The following is a 20,351-nucleotide window of genomic DNA, read 5'->3' on the forward strand; positions in this document are numbered from 1 at the left end:
AACGCAATCCAAATAGAAAATGAGCAAAACACACAAACAGATAGTTCACTGAAGAGGATATTACAGATGGCAATAAGCACATGAAAAAATATCTAACATCCTTAATTATTAAGGATTAATACAAATGAAAACTGCAAGGAGCTATCGCTGTACACCTCTCAGGATAGCTAAAAAGAAAAATAGTGACAACAGCAAATGCTGGTAAGAATGTGTAGAAATTGAATTTCTCATATATTGCACTATTGGACATTTATTCCAGAGAAGGTTATGTTCATGTGTACATGAATGTTCATAGCTACTCTATTTGTAATAACCCCAAACCAGAAACAACTCAAATGTCCAACAGCAGGGGAACAAATGGTTAAATAAACTGGTACCTCCATGCCATGGAATACTACTCAGCAGTAAAAAGGAATGAACTAATGAGCAAGATGACTTGGATGGATTATTATTATGCTGAGTGAAAAAAAGGCCAGTCTCAAAAGTTTACATCCTGTATATGCCATTTATACATTCTTGAAATAACAAAATTATAGGGGAGAACAGATTAATGGTCACCAGGGATTAGAGATTAGGAGGTAATGAGGTAGGTCTGCCTATAAAGTATAGCACAAGAGAGCCTTGTGATGATAGTACAGTTCTGTAGCTTGATATTGGTGATCATTACATAAGGTTATACATGTGATCAAATTGCACAGAACTGCGTGCACACACACACACGTACACAGAGTATGTGTAAAAACTGGTGAAATCTGAATAAGATTTAGGGATTGTGCCAACGTTAATTTGGTTTTGATATTGTGCTTTGGTTATGCAAGATGTTACCACTGGGGGAGGCTGGGTGAATGATGCACAATACCTTCCTGTACACTTCTTTGCAGCTTCCTGTGAATCTATAATTATTTCAAGATAAAAAGGTTTTTTTTAGTGTAGTATAATGAAAAGTAATTTTTTCTCTTTCTCAAAATCCCTAGTCTACATGTTTTTTTTAAAAAATTTTTGTCAGGGGAGATAATTAGGTTTGTTTGTTTGTTTTTAATGGAGGTTCTGGGGATTGAACCCAGGACCTCGTGCATGCTAAGCATGCGCTCTACCCTTCCTCCCCTCCCAGGCTATTTCTTTAGACAGTCTGCCTGTACAAATGGAAGTATACTACATACTCTGATCTAATCTACCCTTTATTTTTTTCAACTAAATGATGTATGTTGGAGATTGTTCCTTATCAGCATATACATCTCTACTGTGTTCTTTTTCATGTCCATATATTATATAGATATACCATTGTATTTATTATACCATTCCCCTATTTATGAACATGTAGGTTGGTTCCAGACTTTTGCTATTACACACTAGACTCCATTGAACATTCTTAATTTTTAGTACATGACATGATGGGGATTCTGGATGACAGCTACAATCTTATTTAAGGTTTTATATCTAATTTTTTCTATAATTTGTTCTGGTCATACATCATCAAGAAAATCCTGATTCATACTGACACATAGTTGTGAGTTATAAACATTTTTAACAGCTCACTTTACAGTCTCAGGATGCTCTTCAATTATTAAACTGATCTAGAAGCTTCAGTGAAGAGTGATGGGACATTTAAATTCAAAGTTGGATCACTAACAATATCTTTCCTAATTTATGTTATGTAATAAAGCTTACAAGAAACACTGAAACCATCTTTTTTTGAATGCCATTGGCTAAATGCTTCATATGCACTATCACATTTAATCTTTTTTTCAGCTTTATTGATAGATTCTTGACATATAGTATATGTTAAGTTTAAGGTGTACAACATGATGTTTTGATACATGTATATGTTGCAAATTGACTACCACAATAAGGTTGGTTAACACCTTCATCCCCTCTCATAATTACTATTTTTGTGTGTGTGTGGTGATAACATTTAAGATTTACTCCCTAGAACAGAATAGTGGTTACCAGAGGGGAAAGGGCGGGGAGAAAGATGAAATGGGAGAACCAGATTAACTACATGGTGATGGATGGAAACTAAAAATTTTGGTGGTGACCATGAAGTAGGATATACAGAAGTAGAAATATAATGTTGTACATGTGAAACATACAATGTTATCAACCAGTGTTATCTCAGTAAAATTTTAATTAAAAAAAGATGATTTACTCTCTTAACAATCATCAAGTACATAATACAGTACTATTGATTATAGTCACCATGCTGTACACAAGATCCCCAGAACTTATTCATCTAATAGCTGGAAGTTTGTACCCTTTGACCAATATCTTCCCATTTCCTGTATCCCTCAGCCTCTGAAAGCCACCATTCTACTCTCTTTCTGTGATTTCAGCTTTTCTAGATTCCACATATAAGTGAGGACATATAGTATTTGTTTTTCCATCTGATTTCACTTGGCATGATGCCCTCAGCGTCCATCCATCCATGTTGCCAAAGGCAGGATTTTCTTCTTTTTTATGGCTGAATAATATTCCTGTGTATATGTACATAACGCATTCTCTTTATTCATTCACCCATCAGTGGGCATTTAGATTGTGAAACGATCTTTAATAGCATATGATCTCAACAGTTTGAGTTCCATTTTCATTTGGTACTACACAACTGACTATAATGCAGTGATGAACACATGAATTCAGTAACTGCCTCTGTCTGGTGTTTCAGTACAAGCTCATGCTATAGCAATATAATTATTTATGTGATTTTCCATGAGTGTGCATGTGAACTGGGAAGAGGTCTAGTACAAAGCCACAACCTTAAACTACACGTTTGCAAAAAATTCAAGCATATGATCAAATAATAGAGGTATTTTCAAAGACTGCAGAAAAATTCATTAACCTGCTGCACAACATAATGTGTCAGTATACTCCAGTGTGTTAAGATTTGGTTTATAGCACATTGGAATGAGCCATTTAAATGCAGTTTTTAAAATAGTTTAAGTAAATCGTGGTAATGGTTGCACAACAATGTGAATGTACTTAATGCCATTGAACTATACACTTAAAAATGGTTAAAGTGATATATTTTATGTTATATATATTTTACCACAATAAAAATAATTTTTAAAACAAGATCCAAATTACAGTTGCAGAAATTCTGAAGTATTTCTGAAGGTCCCTAAAGAATCCCTAAGGTTCTGAGGAACACAGTTTGAAAACCACTGTCCTACATAATGAACACGAATTCCTGAGCATGACATATCTGTCGTGCCTTTTGTGATCTGTTCCTTACTGTCCTCTGGCCTCGTTATTTGTCACTATCTCATAACTGCATTGTATTCATATTGAACTACCTGTAGTTCCTAAATGTATAATGCTCTCTCATAAATATGTGCCTTGACATACGTTACTTCTCTGCCTGGAATGCCCTTACATTCTTCTTTCCTGCTCTTCCTTCATCAGCATTGTCCTCGTCATCCTTCACAATTCAACTGAGATTTTCGATTCCCACTCCCTCCTGTGAGAACCCATTTTTGTTATACTTATCTCTTTATTTAACATTATATTTTCAGTCCTTTGTTTGTTGGTTTGTCTGTCTCCCTTTGGATTATGAACTCCTCAAGAGCAGAGATTGTGACTTACTCATCTTTGTATCTCTAATACCTAGTACAGTGCCTAGAATATTGTACATGTTCGCTAAATGATGAAAAGGACTCACATGTGTGGGATGAGAAAAGAAGAAGAGTCCAGGACGTCTCAGGTTTGCTGTTGGGTGACTGGTTAGATGGTGAGACCATGAAAAGGAACAGTGCTGGAAGTAAAATAGATTTGCACTGAGAGATGAATTCTGTGTTGTTCACTTCTGTGTTCTGCAAGGCCACATGGGCACAGCCCACTGGAGGTTATTCAGTAGGCAGCCGAAATATAGCTTTGGACAACATGAAAGAGGTCTGGTTTGGAGATGCAGATTGAGAGAGTCACTAATTTAGGTACTTATTGGAACTCCAGGTAAGGACGAGATAACCCAGGAAAGTATATATAGTAAGCAAAAAGCTTAAGACAGTCCCAGGAGAAGATCAACATCTAACAGGTGGATATTGGAAAGACTATCCCATTAAGTAGACTGGGAATGATTGAGAATGGGGACACAGTAATCACATGGCTCTGGAGGGGACACTTGAGAGTTCAGGATTTCTTTCTTTCTTTCTTTTTGCCATTCTCCATATTTATTTTGGAATTACAGACAGGAAATATAAACATTAAATAGGGTGAGTAGAAATAATAGCAGTCTGGTTAAAAGATAATAGTTATGTGTATATGTATTTATTTATACTGTGTAGGGACACATAGGACAGACATTACATCAGAAAGGGAATCAGCAGGATTCCTTTCAACACATTTTCTACCAATCCCCTCTTTTCAGCCTCAAGTTTCCCTTCTTTCCAAGCTACCTGGTACCTCTAAGTGAGGAAATTAGCTCATTTCCATAGAGCACAGAAGTTAAAATCATGGACTTTGGAGCCAGACTGCCTACATTTGAATCCTGACTCTGCCACTTATTAGCTGTGTGATCTTAGGCAAGTTACCTAACTTCTTAATGCCTCAGTTCTCATATCTGTCAATACAGGGCTAGTCATACTTTATGCACACTTTATAGGACTGTTGTGAGGACTAAGTGAGGTGATGAGTATAAAGTTCTTAGAACAGTGTCTGGCTTAGGTAAACCCTATATAAACTTAGCTATTATTATCACCAATATCACTGTTACTGTCCCTCTGCAGGCACTTTAAATTTGAGGCTCTTCCATCTGGCTAAGTCAGTTATTGCTTCTTTACCTGTACTCTAAAAACATGTTGAAACCTCTTGCGTCCTATGCTCTGTGATATTTCCTCTCCTATTCTCTGTGATCTTGTGGGTTAGTACTTTTTAAATTCCTTTTAGTGATATCTTAGGAGGGAAAGACATGCTGGCAGTCAGTCTCCTATCTTTGAACCGAACTTCCTGTAAGGCTGTGTTTTTTTTGTATATGAGTTTGTTACATTGATTCCTATGAAGCTACATCAATTTTTGTTAGAAGAATATCTGACTAGATAATTACAATTTTATGTTTAGAAAGCCTTCTATAGTTTCCCCCCTTTAGACTTTTTGTACCCAAAAACTCAACTATCTTTTTTCCTGGATTTTGGAGATCTGTTTTCTTAACATCTTGCATACTGGTGGTCTGACCATGTGCCTTGGTCTCCTACAACTAGATTCTCATCATTTTACTTACATAATTAGTTCTTCCATGTGTGTCAGCTTGAAAACCAAAGCAGCCATTTTCCTCTTAACCTGCAGTATCTTTTTGTTGCTGCTGTTGTTTTGTTTGTTTTTTGAGGGGGAAGTATTAAGATGTATTTATTTATATTTAGAGGAAGTACTGGGGATCAAACCCAGAACCTCGTGCATGCTAAGCATGCACACTGCCACTTGAGCTATACCCTCCCCGCCGCTTGCAATATCTTTTGGGTGAAGAAATTGTCATCAGAGTAGATGAGGAATTTATCAGGTGCTGTGCTTTCAGCATCATGTAACTTAGCAAATATCCAGATTATCTAAGTTTCTCGACCCTATTATTAGTAACTTACATGTAGGTAGCGCTTTATAGATCACCTTTGACTTTTATCATAGCCTCTTGAGGTAAGGTATGTATCATACCTTGTTTGTGGATAAAGGAAAGTTTTGGTGGCTTGTCCAAGGTCATACACATTGGTAAGTAGCAGAGGCAAAGTTTGAACTAAAATTCTGTCTCCTAATCAAGTTCCTTTCCACTCTGTCCCCTCTCACTAGTTACTCCTCTAAGTCTTGTGATCTGTTGCAGTAATAGATTATTGCCTTCCTCTTTGACTAGGCAGGCCAAATCTGTGCCATAATATTACTTCTGTTTTTCACCCTAATTTACTTGGCTATGCTACCTGCGTTAAGCTCATACATAGTTTCTTCACACAGAGAGCAGGGTTTCTCAGCCGTGGCACTATTGACATTTTTGGTCTAATATTGGGGGACAGAGGCTGTCCAGTGCATTGTAGATGTTTAGTGGCATTCTTGCCCTCTGCTCACAAGATGCCAGTAGCACTGCCCCCAACCTAGCAAGTTGTGACAACCAGGATGTCCCCAGACATTGCCAAAAGTCTTGTAGGAAGCACAGTTGTCCCCAGGTGAGAGCTGATGTGTGTATAGCTACTTCATTTCTCTCCTACCTCATTTTTTCTCCCCCATTACAAATATACCCTTTTATTCTAGTTGTGAAACCCATTGTAATGTGCTTCCATGATACGTGTGGAGTTACATTTCCCTTTTTAAGTTAAAATCTCTACTTTATTATTTATTTGTTGCCATAGTGAACAAATACCCAAAGCTGTTGAGTAGTATTTTTGATCCTCTCCTCACTTGATCTGTTCTCAGTCTTTTAGAGAGAACTTCTGGCTTGATAATTTTATCTGGGCAATTTTCTCTGTAGTAATCCTTGATCAGAACTTTTAAGTCCTTGCAAACATATTTTTCCCAGTCTTTATGATGTATATACTCTATCCATGTCAAGAATTTATCATTTTGAAGGGGTATGGCTCAGTGGTAGAGTGCATGCCTAGCGTGCATGAGATCCTGGGTTCAGCCCCCAGTACCTCCATTAAAAATAAATAAATAAACAAACAAACAAACAAACCTAATTCCGCCCCCCCTAAAAAAAACCCAACAAAAGAATTTTAATCTGTTAACAACCCGAAATGAAATGCTATTTTGTGATTATTTCTTTCCAGAGAGACATTCATTGCCCTTGCTCCTTTCTATTCCAAAACCCCAACTCTCATTTTAAGAAAAAAGAACAGCCTTTTTATCCTCAAGTCTGTAGTTCTTTGCTTAGATCACAGTACAGCCATAATTTCTTCTCAAGATTCATCTGGACTTTTGTTGTTGTTCCTATATGAAACTATAGATGGACGTTTTGCTCAGCAGGTTTGAAAAACCTTAGCCGTCTCTCCTTCACATCCCAGATGGGCTGTGGGCCAATAAGATGCCACAGTGTTCTGTTTGGCTAAAAGGGAAAAGAAAAGAAAGGACTGAACTGATACGAGGATTAGTACAGGCATTGGTGAGGTTTTATCAGTCTCAGCAGGTTCTTTTTCCTTCACATCCTGGAAGCAATAAATGGCCCTGAAAAATGGTACCCCTTCCAGTTGGCAATAAAAGGAAAAGAAAGAGATGTTTGCTTGAGGGAATTGTTTCTATTTCAGATTGGGGAGATTTGAACATGTGTATAGACTGAAAAGAAGAAATCTGTGAATGGAAAATAAATTGAAGATCTAAGAAAGAGGGGGAAGATGGAAGGATCTAGGGTCCCTGGGAAAGCAGAGGGAGTAGAAACACTGGCAGAGGCTAAAGGGAAAATAAAGGTGGTTATTTTCTCCTCTGAAACAAGAAGAAGAATGAAGGAATCAGTAACAGCAGAGGAAAGACTGTGAAGTGAGGAGAGGGAAGGTTAGGGAGCCCTTGTGACTAATTTTGATCACCATAATGTAATGTTAAAATCATCTACTAATAGAGTGAAGGTAGATTTACAGTCTTGGATATGATGAGTGTTTAGAATAGCTGCTGTGATGAAGTAGGAATGAAGAAGAATGAGGAAGAGAAGATTGTTAATTGACTATGGGTTCAGCTAAGGTCAGATAACATGTTTTATCACAGATGGATCTAGTCCATTTGATTACGTGACTTTCTTCAGCATTGCAGCCTACAGGAACTTACACACAGAGTTGATTTAACCTGTGGCTTGGAATTAACATAGTGGAAATGGCAGAAGATCATGGGTCCAGTGAATGCTTGGGAAAGCATAACCAAAATGATTGACCACAGGGTCCAGAAGACATAGTTTAAGGCCCAGGAAAGATGATCTACTGGGAGTATTAGAAATTGTCAGTAAATTTGTAGCCACAGTGAGGGTGAAGAACAGGATCCATGAAAGAAACAGAAGGATAGTAGAATGCAGTCAGAGAGGAATTTTGGAGTTCAGGATCTTTTAGATGTAACTGTTTCAGATTATTAAGGAGTCCAAAGTATAGCTGAATAAATAGAAGGTAGAGTAGCAGTAACAATGATACCATTTATATATCATTTAACTTTGTTTTGTATAAAGTATCTTGTTAATTCCCCACCACAACCAGTAAGTTGGATTGATTTGCCTCATTTAATAGAGGAACTTACCCAAAATCATACAGCTAGTCAGTGATAGAACCAGGATTCAACCCTAGAGTCTATCTGACTCCAATGCCTGTGCACTTAACCATTATACTATATAGACTTTCCATGATAAACATAACCATGGGAAGGTCGGGAGCTTTAAAGGGACCTCAGAGATTACAACAATGTTTAAAAAGTAAACTTTGGAATTTAAGAAGTGGAAAAGAATCTTTACCCTATTTAAGCAACAAGAGGAAAGCTATTTCATTGTAGTGTAATAGAAAGAGCATAGGATTTGACTGCAATCTTGAGATGGAATCTCAGGCCTACCACTTACCAGCTGTTTGACCTTAGACAAGTCATGTAACCTTTGAGCTAATTTCCTTATCAGTAAACTGAAAATGATGGTAAAAATAATGATAATAAAAATAACTAATCTAATTATACAGCATTAAAAGATTAAGTGTGACAATGTATATAAAAAGTGAATAACTGTACAGATGGTTGTTGTCATGGTGATAGTTATCTGTCTGTCTGCTTTGTTTCCATGGGAAAGGGCAAGAAGTGCCAACAGACTCAATTTTTCACTCACCTTTGTCCTTTGAACTTTACTTAAAGAGGCACTCTCAGAAAAATGAACAGGATGAAGTTTCCTTAAAACTGCTGACTTAGTATTTCTGTGGGGTCTTTATTTTTTTTCTCTTTCTCAGGATAAGTGTAGATATAAGTTAGATGTTTTACCAGGCAATTTAAATTTTATTTCCTGCTATTAGGTATTAATATTAACCGAGGCCTCCTATGCTTGGGAAATGTAATCAGTGCTCTTGGAGATGACAAAAAGGGTGGCTTTGTGCCCTACAGAGATTCCAAGTTGACTCGACTGCTTCAAGGTAAGCCCAAAATGCCTCTAAAAATAAGAGAGTAGCTCAGAATGATAGTACTCAGAAAGCAAAGATGGAACAGGTAAAAAGCCAAATTTTTGGACTATCACATACAGAGCTGTCTAACTGATAAACAGAAGAGAGACCTGTTGGCAAGCAGGCTTCTAAGTTAATGGAAAGATGTCTTCGTATATAGCTTTGAGAGCCAAGAAATCTGTAGAATGTCAATTGTACTTAGTACTTTGTACCTGAAAATGAACTTGGTTACTGTCTTTATCAGTGCTAATAAGCAGAATTCCCTAAAGAGTTAAAAATCTACCTAGAGGGGGCATCCAAAGAATGTTTAATCCTAGCAGTGGCTCCTAACTTACTTGAGCCAGGGCTCAGTTGTTTTAACCTGGTTAACTGCTCAAATAACAATCTCTGTTGAGAATGAGGACACACACAATAGGATTCTAAATGATATCATTTTACACAACAGAAATCTTAGTGTTTTTATATTGACACAATAGAAAATTTATAGATTCTTAAAATTCTTTTTCTTATAGCTCTGATATGGAAGTCACCAACCTAAATAGACAGCTTTGTTTGCATCCTACTTGTTCGATTTCATTTCCTTCCATTGTTCTCTTTCAGATTCTCTAGGTGGTAATAGCCACACTCTTATGATAGCCTGTGTGAGTCCTGCTGACTCCAATCTAGAGGAAACGTTAAATACGCTTCGCTATGCTGACAGAGCAAGAAAAATCAAGAACAAACCTGTTGTTAATATTGATCCCCAGACAGCTGAACTTAATCATCTGAAGCAACAGGTAGAAGGGACAACATTTGATGGGGAAAATTACAAGTATGTTAGTGGAATGATAGAACTTTTTGTTTCTCAACTTCTCCTCTACCAGAAGTTTAGAGATGTTGGTTAAGCATTATGTTAGTTTGGATAATCTTAAAGAAACTCCTATTAACATGTTTTTTGGTCATATTTAAGATTAGAGGATGGCACTGGAGATTTCACTGATAAAGAAGAAGTGAGCAGTGAGCGAGAGGCAAGAGAGGTAGGCAAGAATCAGATCCTGAAGGTCCTTATAGGACTTGTTAAAGAATTTGGAGTTCAACCTGAGAGCTATGGGGAGCCACTGAAAGATTTTAAGTAACAGGGTGACATGGTGAAATGTGTGGTTTAGGGAGATTACTCTAACAAGTATAGAGACAGCAGATTCGAGGTACTTGTGGCTAAAAGTTGGGAAATAAATTAAGCTATTACAATAACCTAGGTAAGAACTATGGCCTGAACTAAAGACAGTAGTGATAGAGCTGAAGAGAAAGGTACAAATTAGAAACAAAACCTAAAAAAAAACCAGGGAAGGGTGGGTGGGGAGAATCAAAGTTGATTCCCAGGTCTCTTGCTTGGACAATTGAATAAATGGTAGTAATAGTCATGGAGGCAGGGAATACAGGAGGAAAAACGGGGTCAGGTAGGAAAATGGAAATGATGAAATTTAGTTTGGGGCATTTTGAATTTGAAGGGCTTGGGGGACCTCTAAGTAGAGTTGTTCAAGTAGAGCTGGCCAAATGGTAATGTAGAGAGGTCTGCGCTGAAGCTACAGAGTTGAGAGTCATCACCGTTTAGACGTATCTGAAGTTATGGAGTGGATGAGATCAGAGAGTGCCTAGCATGTTAAAGGCACTTAATATTTCCTGAATGATCAAATGGCCAAGAAGAGAGAACTGTAGACAGAACTCAGGAGTAACATCAGCATATAAGAGATGCAGAAAGGAGGGACAATGAGAGACAAAGAAGGAGCAAATAGGTAGGAAGAAAATCACTGGTGTCCTGGAAGACAGGGGAAGAAAGTTTCAAGGAGAGCTGTCAAAAGTATAAATTTATAAAGATGTGTAAAGTAGAATAAGGGTTGGAAAGTGTCCACTGATTTTTTTTTAATCAACAAAGGAGGCTACTGGTGACCTCAGTGAGAAGAGGGTCAGGGGAGTGATGGGAGCAGATTGCTGGGGGTTGGACAGTGAATGCTAGATAAGGAAGTGGAGGAAGTTGAAAGGCTCTTTTTTCAAGTAGGCAAGATGAAAGAAGTCAATAGCTGTTAGTCAAGGGTCAGAGGATGTAGGTCTATTTGTTTTTAAAAATGGAAGAGACTTGAACATGTGAAAGAACTAGTTGGGAGAGACTGAAACTGAGAATTGGGACTGGTTGATAATGGGTTGTCTCAAAGCAGTTGAGATCCTGAGCACAAATAAATAGGGATTTGCTTTCAATAGTAGAGAGGTATTTGCCCCCACGACTAGAACAAAAGAGGTTAAGATAGGGAGAATACAGTGATACTAATTTAGAGGAAGAAGGGAAATTGAGGGATTTTTAACCTGATGATCTTTCTCTTTGCAGTGAAGTAGGAGGTGAGGTCATCTTCTAAGAGCAAGCAAGCAGATCATAGGGTAGAGGGATTGAGGTGACCACAGAAGGCTTACAATCATGGAAATAGAAGTAGCTGACTAGGGGCATGAATTTGTGGTGGTAGCAGTATGACTGGCTATGCAGCAGCTCAGTAGCCCTGGCAGAGGAGCTGAGAGGGCAGGTTGGACTGACCTCCTTGGGGATCAACTTTTCTCTTTCCAATAGGAATCTAGTGTTTCCCAACTGTCTAGTGCTCACTCCGTCTCTGGCCTTCCTCCTCAGTGAGAATTATTACTATTCAGCTAACCTCTTGTCTTCCTTCCCCTTCTCCTTTATTTCCTTCCCTCCTAAGAGTCGCTGTAGAAAATATAAGTAATTTACCTGTTCACAAAATCTTCTCAATTACAAATACCTTATTCAGTTCTGCTCCTCTATTCTCTTTCATGTGTATTCCTATTGCCAAAAATGCTCTTCTTCCTAGTCACTTATTTGTTCTTCCATTCCAACAATAAATATTTATTGAATGCTATTATGTGCCAGCTACTGTGCTGGGATACATTGTTGAGCAGAGCAGACAGTCTCTGCCTTCATGGAACTTATTGCCTAGTGGGAGGGACAAACATTAAACACATAATCATACCAACATATCCTTGTAAACGGGGATGGTGTGCTATAGGGTGCTGTGAAAGTATGGAACAGGATCTTCTGTTATGTATCTAATTTGAGAAGGCTTCCCTGAGGTAGCAACATTTGAGCTTGGATCTGAGGGACTGAGTAGGAATCATCTATGCAGAAAAGAAGGAAGAGGATTCCAGGGAGAAGAAATAGCATGTATAGCAAAGTACAATGGTAGCAAGCATTGACACTGCAGCTAGACAGCCCAGGTTCAAATCCTGGCTCTGTAACTCACTGGCTATATACCTTGGGCAAGTTCTCTGTGCCTCAGTTTCCCTGTCCATAAAATGGAAATCAGAATAATACCTACTTCATAGGGTTTTTGTGAGGGTTAAATGAGTTCATACATGTAAAGCACTTAGAACAATGCCAGGCACATAGAAAGTCTGTAGAGGCCTTGAGTTAGGAAGGAGTATAGTTCATTTGAAGAACTCAGAATGCCAGTGTGGCTGGAGTGGAGAGAGCAAGGAAAGGGTGTTCCAGTATGAGCCTAGAGAAGAAGCAGAGGCCTGATCGAGACTTCATGTACTGTGTTAAAAATTATTTGAAGCAAGGTGGCCGCAATTATCATTTACATTTTTAAAAGATGGTGTGGCTGTTTTGTGAAAATGGGTTCTAGTGGAGCGAGAGTAGACTCATGGAGACCACTTCAGAAGTTACTGCAGTGATCAAGGAGAGAAATGGGAACTTAGACTTAGGGTGTTGGTGGTGTTGGTGAGAGAAAGAAGTGACCAGTGGATTAGATAAGGGGGTGAGTATGATACCCAGCTTTCTGGCATGTGAAGCTTCATATTCACTGACCTAAAGTACACTGGAGAAGGAACAGGTTTGGGACAGCAGACAAGTGGAAATATTAAGTAGATGGTTGAATATAGAGGCTCTAAATTCAGAAAGATCTGTGTTTTAGATAAATATGGGAGTCACCAGTTTATAGATGGTCATGGAAACCACAGGCAGAGTTGAGACTTTAAGGAGAGAGTACAAAGTGAGAAGACTGATGCTGAGCTTTGAGAAACTTTATCGTTTAAAGGACAATTGGAGCAAAGATGAACTAAGAAAGAGACTTAGAAGATCAGCTTAAAGAATAGAGGGAAAAGCAGGAAAGTGTAGTGTCTGGTAAGCCAAGTTACCAAACAGTCAAATAAAATGAAGACTGAAAAATGCCCATGACATGCAGATTATTGATGACCTTAGTAAGAGTTAGCTCAGTGGAATGCTGTGGGCAGAAATCAGATTGGACTAGATTAAGGAGCAAGTGAGAAAAGAGCAAAAGGAAATGGAAGCAGTGGGTGTAGACTATTCTCTCGATCTTTATGAAGGAGAGAAATCGGGCAAAAGAGATAAGTGGAATTGGGAAGTGTGCTTTTGTCTTAAGATGGGAGAGATTTGAACATGTTTTACTCTTAAGAGGAAGGATCCTATAAAAGGGGAGAAGTCAAAGATATAGAAGAGAGAAGGGAGAACAAATAGAGTAAGATTTATCAGGAAGCAAGAAGAGTTGGGATCCAAAGCGCAGGCAGATCAGCTCCTCTTTTGTTGTGGGAGGGAATGGAGAGGATGGTTGCACGTTCATTCTGGTTTAAAATCCATCCCCATGAAGCCTCCTTTTGACTGTTTTGGAATTTCATTAATTTGCTTCTTCTCAGAACCCTAAAGTTCCTAACTATACTTGATGACAGCATCTTTTGTCAGGCCTTACACTTGTCTTCGTCAAATAGATTGTAAACCTGAGAATAAACAACAAGAATTTATTCTTGTAACCCCTGACGTTGCCTAGCCCAGTGCTAAGTTTGATTTTTTAAAAATAGATGCTGCTAATTATAGTTATTTTGCTGATAAGGGATAAGTAGCTTTTGATTGGTAACTAGCTGACTATTTTTCATTGCCTTTCCCAGGTACAACAGCTACAGGTCTTGTTGCTGCAAGCCCATGGAGGTACCCTGCCTGGATCTATAAAGTAAGAGTCATAGACTAATTTTAAATGTATATTCTAGCAGAGCCTATTTCTCCCTATGGTTGTTTTCCCCTTATATTCTAAAGTTTTTGGTAGCACTTGGTATCAAGGTAGGGATCTTAACAAACTTGCTGACTATTTAGGGCTTAGCTAGTTAGCTTTCAGGCAGTGTGATGTAATAGAAAAAGCATGGGTTCCAGCCTCAGGAATTTATTGATTAGAATCCTACTATGAGGAAGAGCTGTCTTTTCACCCCCTTTTATTTATTTGATTATGTGTTTATATCCATATAGACTCATGGGTATTTATGCTATGCATTAACATCCAGTACTATCATTATTTGTTTTATTGCTCAAATTGTTTCTGCTTTGTCCACTAGGATCTCCTTCAGGGTGGCTCTTGTGTTCTTTAACATGCCATCAAGTTTTTAAGCATTTCCACCAGATGTTAGACACTCATCTTGTATTTTCCCTGCCCCAATTCTGGATTCAACCATATGTCCAAAGAGCCCTGAGTTTGTTTGTTTTTTTCAATTGGAAAATGGTGTTTAGAAACCAGATCTGGATGCTAGGTGTGCTCATTGTTCTTGGGATGTCACTACTTCCAGGCCCTCTCGTGAGTAGAGCTAGGAAATATCGGTATGTATAGTAACCCACACATATACTCATATCTGTATTCTTGTATCTATATCTGTATGTATATTAAAAACCATGATTTTAGACTGATACCTCTAATTCCAGTCCAACACTACAGGATTCATTTTAATCTTCTCACTCTCCTTATTTAAACTTCTTTCTCCAAAGTAAGAAACCAGCTCTCATTATCTGCAGCCTATTTGCTACTTGTTCAGTTCTAATATACACATAAAATAATTTAAGAATTCCTAGCCCATACCCCTGTGAGGAACACTTTTAGGAGCTAGATTACAGCATTTATGTACAGTTCTTTTTGCATTTAGGCTTAGAGTATCCAGGCAAGATACTGTTTTCCAGATTTACTGTTTGTATTACATTTTGGGTCCCCCGTGTATCTTGGTTGGTTTTAATTGTTTATATTTTGAGTATGTGAAGTATATGAAACATTATGATGGTCTAAGAGTCAGAGTTATACAAAAAGATATACTCAGAGCACAGAAATGCAAATCAAAACCACAATGACATATCACCATACACCCATTAGGGTGGCTACCAACAACAACAGCAACAAAAAAGTACCAGAAAATAACAAATGTTGGCAAAGGATGTGAGGAGGATATGGAGAAATTAGAACCTCTGTGTACTATTGGAAGGATTATAAAATGATATAACTGCTGTGGAAAATAGTATGGAGGTTCCTCAAAAAGTTAAAAATTGAACTACCATATGATCTAGCAATCTCACTACTGAGTATATATCCAAAAGAATTGAAAACAGAGTCTCAAAGAGATATTTGCATACCCATGTTCATAGCAGCATTATTCATAATACCTAAGAAGTAGAAGCAACACAAATGTACATCAGCGGATGAATGGGTAAATGAAATGTGGCATATACATACAATGGAATATTATTCAGCCTTTAAAAGGAAGGAAATCCTTTAACATATTACAACATGAATGAAACTTGAGGGCATTATGTTGAGAAAATAAGCCAGTCACAAAAAGACAAATACTGTATGATTCCATTCATATGAGGAATTTAAAGTACTCAAATTCATAGAAATGGAAAGTAGAATGGTGGTTACCAGAGCTGAGGGAGTGACAAATGGGGAGTTGTTTAATGCATATATAATTAGAGTTTTACAAGATAAAAAACGTCTGGAAATCTGTTTCACAACTATGTAAATATATTTAATGCTACTCAACTATACGCTTAGAAATGGTTAAGTTGGTAAATTTTACATAATTTTTTTTACCACAATTAAAAAAAAAACCCACAAGAGAATTAGAAGAAAAATATAAGCGAAGTTCTGTATGCATATGGATGAAGATAAAGAGCATTCTATAAATAAAAGCAATGGCAAAAAACTAACAGAATAGACTAGGGGGTGGGGAGTTATTGAATATGGGTATGGAGTTTCAGTTTTATGAGATGAAAAAGTTTTGGAAATCCAGCACACAACAGTGTGAATATATCTAACACTATTGAACTATAAACTTAAAAATGGTTAAGGTGGTAAATTTCATGTTATTTTACCACAATATTTTTTATTTAAATAATTTACTGATGTGAAATTCACAATCCAGAAATTAACCATTTTAAAATGGCATTCAGTGGCATTCAGTCGTTCACAAAGTTGTGCAAACATCACTTCTATCTAGTTCCAAAACATTTCCATAACCCAAAATAAAACCTCTTACACATTAAGTGGTTTCCATCCATTGGCACCCTCCTCCCATCCCCTGGTAACCACCAATATGCATTCTTTCCCTTTGGATTTATCTATTCTGGATATTTCTCTTTTTTTAATCTACATATATGTACTGTTCATTATTTCTAATAACAGTTTAGAGCTTTAGCTTTTTAAACTTACATAGTTATCAAAGGAATAAAGCCAACCACAAAATAAGAATCAACAGAATGCAGTAATCCAATCATAAAGGACAGCCAAATGTGCTTACACATATTCAAGAAATCAGTCATCTGACTTATAAATAATAAGTAGTTCATTTGTGTCCTTTTTTTCAGATTCCACATATAAGCAATATCATATGGCATTTTTCTTTCCCTTTCTGACTTACTTCACTTAGAATGACGATCTCCAGGTCCATCCATGTTCCTGCAAATGGCATTATTTTATTCTTTTTTATGGTTGAGTAGTGTTCCATTAGATACACACACACACACACACACACACACACACACACACACCCCACATCTTCTTTATCCAGTCATCTGTTGGTGGACATATGGGTTGTTTCCATGCCTTGGCTATTGTAAATAGTGCTGCAGTGAACGTTGGGGTACATGTGTCTTTTTGAATTATATTTTTCTCCAGATATATGCCCAGGAGTGGGACTGTTGGATCATATATTAAGTTTATTTTTACTTTTTTAAGCAACTGCCATACTGTCCTCCATAGTGGCTGCACCAATTTACATTCCCACCAGCAGTGTGGGAGGGTTCCTTTTTCTCCATACCCTCTCCAACATTTATCTTTTACAGACTTTTTAATGATGGCCATTTTGACTGATGTGAGGTGATATGTCATTGTAGTTTTGATTTGCATTTCTCTAACAATTACTGATGTTGAGTATCTTTTCATGTGCTTGTTGGCCATCTGTATGTCTTCTTCGGAGAGATGTCTGTTTAGGTCTTCTGCCCATTTTTTGATTGCGTTGCTTGTTTTCTCTGATATTGAGCTGTATGAGCTGTTTGTGTATTTTGGAAATTAGTCCCTTGTCAGTCACATCACTTGCAAATATTTTCTCCCATTCTGTAGGTTGTCTTTTGGTTTTGTAGATGGTATCCTTAGCTGTGCAAAAGCTTTTAAGTTTAATTAGATCCCATTTGTTTATTTTTGTTTTTATTTCCATCATTTCAGGAGCTGATCCAAAAAATACATTGCTGTGATTTATGTCCAAGAGTGTTCTGCCTAAGTTTTCCTCTAGGAGTTTTGTAGTATCTGGTCTTACATTTAAGTTTTTAATCTATTTTCAGTATATTTTTGTATATAGTGTTAGAGAATGTTCTAATTTCAGTCTTTTACAGGTAGCTATCCAGTTTTCCCAGCACCACTTATTGAAGAGACTGTCTTTTCTCCATTGTGTGTTCTTGCCTCCTTTGTCGTGAATTAATTGACCATAAGAGCATAGGTTTATTTCTGGACTTTCTATCCTGTTTCATTGATCTATGTGTCTGTTTTTGTACCAGTACCACACTGTTTTGATTACTGTAACTTTGTAGTATAGTCTGAAGTCAGGGAGTATAATTCCCCGAGCTACATTCTTATTTTTCAAGGTTGTTTTGGCTATTCAGAGTCTTTTGTGTTTCTATACAAATTTTTTAACATTTTTTGTTCCAGCTCTGTGAAAAAAATGTCATTGGTAATATGATAGGGATTGCATTGAATCTGTATATGGCCTTGGGTAGTATGGCCATATTAATGATATTGATTCTTCCAATCTAATAACATGGTATATTTTTCCATTTGTTTATGTCATCTTCAGTTTCTTTCATCAGTGTCTTATACTTTTGTGCCATACAGATCTTTTGCCTCTTTGGGTAGGTTTATTCCTAGGTATTTTATTCTTTTTGGTGCAATGGTAAATGGTATTGTTTCCTTAATTTCTTTTTCTGCTAGTTCATTGTTAGTGTATAGAAATGCAACTGATTTCTATATATTAATTTTGTATCCTGCAACTTTACCAAACTCATTCATGAGTTCTAGTAGTTTTCTGGTTGCTTCTTTAGGGTTTTCTATGTATAGTATCGTGTCATCTGCAAAGAGTGACAGTTTTTTACTTCTTTGTTTCCAATTTGGATTCCTTTTATTTCTTTTTCTTCTCTGATTGCTATGGCTAGGACTTCCAAAACTATGTTGAATAAAAGTGGCGAGAGTGGTCATCCTTGTCTTGTTCCTGATCTTAGAGGAAATGCTTTCAGCTTTTCACCATTAAGTATGATGTTAACTGTGGGTTTGTCATTTATGGCCTTTATTATGTTGAGGTATGTTCCCTCTGTGACCACTTTCTGGAGAATTTTTATCATAAATGGATGTTGAATTTTATCAAAAACTCTTTCTTCATCTATTGAGATGATCATATGGTTTTTATATTTCGATTTGTTAATGTGATGTATCACATTGATTGATTTGTGGATGTTGAAAAATCCCTGCATCCCTGGGATAAATCCCACTTGATCATGGTGTGTGATCCTTTTAATGCATTGTTGGAGTCAATTTGCTAGTATTTTGTTAAGGATTTTTGCATCTATATTCATAAGTGATATTGGCCTGTAATTTTCTTTTTTGTGTGATATCTTTGTCTGGTTTTGGTATCAGGGTGATGATGGCCTCATAGAATGAGTTTGGAAGTGTTCCTCTGCAATTTTTTGGAATAGTTTCAGAAGGATAGGTGTTAACTCTTCTCTAAATCTTTGGTAGAATTCTCCTGTGAAGCTACCTGGTCCTGGACTTTTGTTTGTTGGGAATTTTTAAATTACTGATTCAATTACAGTGCTGGTAATTGGTCTATTCATATTGCCTATTAATTCCTGGTTCAGTCTTGGCAAATTGTACCTTTCTAAGAAAGTGTCCATTTCTTCTACGTTGTCCTTTTTGTTGGCGTATAGTTGCTCATAGTAGCTCTTATGATCCCTTGTATTTGTGTGGTGTCAGTTGTAACTTCTTTTTCATTTCTGATTTTGTTAGTTTGGGCCCTCTCCCTTTTCTTCTTGATGAGTCTGACTAAAGGTTTATCAATTTTGTTTATCTTTTCAAAGAACCAGCTTCTGGTTTCATTGATCTTTTCTATTGTCTTTTTAGTCTCTATTTCATTTATTTCTGCTCTAATCTTTATGATGTGTTTTCTTCTACTAACTTCGGGTTTTGTTTGTTCTTTCTCCAGCTGTGTTAGGTGTAAGGTTAGATTGTTTCCTTGAAAATTTTCTTGTTTCCTGAGGTAGGCTTGTGTCACAATAAAGTTCCCCCTGAGAACTGCTTTTGCTGCATCCCAGAGATTTTGGTTCATTGTGTTTTCATTTTCATTTGTCTCAAAGTATTTCTTGATTTCCTGTTTGATTTCTTCAGTGATCCATTTGTTGTTTGGTAACATATTGTTTAGCTTCCACGTGTTTGCAGTTTTTGCAGTTTTTTCTTGTAGTTGATTTCTAACCTTACAGCTTTGTAGTCGGAAAAGATGCCTGGTATGATTTTAATTTTCTTAAATTTACTGGGGCTAGCTTTGTGGGCCAGCATATGCTCAGTTCTGAAGAATGTTGCATGTGCACTTGAGAAGAGTGTGTTCTGTTGCTTTGGGATGGAATGCTCTATAGGTAACAATTAGGTCCATCTGGTCTAATGTGTTATTTAGGGCCCGTATTTCCTTATTGATTTTCTGTCTGGATGATCTGTCCATTAATGTAAGTGGGATGTTAAGGTCCCCTAGTATTATTGTGTTTTTGTTGATTTCTCCATTTATGTCTTTTAACAATTACCTTACATATTGAGGTGCTTCTATGATTGGTCTATATATATATTTACAATTGTTATATCCTTTTCTTGGATTGGTACTTTAAGCATTATGTAGTATCCTTCTTTGTCTCTTGTGCAGTCTTTATTTTAAAATCTATTTTGTCTGATACAAGTATTG

The 20,351-nt window shown here is 37.0% G+C and overlaps 1 protein-coding gene across 2 annotated transcripts in view; it reads left to right on the plus strand.

Annotated features, from left to right (window-relative positions):
* The window catches only part of KIF4A (kinesin family member 4A), a 102,167-nt gene that overhangs the window by 28,444 nt on the left and 53,372 nt on the right, over nucleotides 1-20,351 (plus strand). For both annotated transcript variants that reach the window (XM_006217673.4, XM_072956724.1), the window contains exons 8-10: nucleotides 8,922-9,038; nucleotides 9,666-9,841; nucleotides 14,004-14,065. In XM_006217673.4, the coding sequence (XP_006217735.1) occupies nucleotides 8,922-9,038; nucleotides 9,666-9,841; nucleotides 14,004-14,065 (355 nt within the window). The remainder of the gene's footprint in view (nucleotides 1-8,921; nucleotides 9,039-9,665; nucleotides 9,842-14,003; nucleotides 14,066-20,351) is intronic.

The sequence above is a fragment of the Vicugna pacos genome, chromosome X (assembly GCF_048564905.1).
Source record: "Vicugna pacos chromosome X, VicPac4, whole genome shotgun sequence".
Lineage (NCBI taxonomy): Eukaryota > Metazoa > Chordata > Mammalia > Artiodactyla > Camelidae > Vicugna > Vicugna pacos.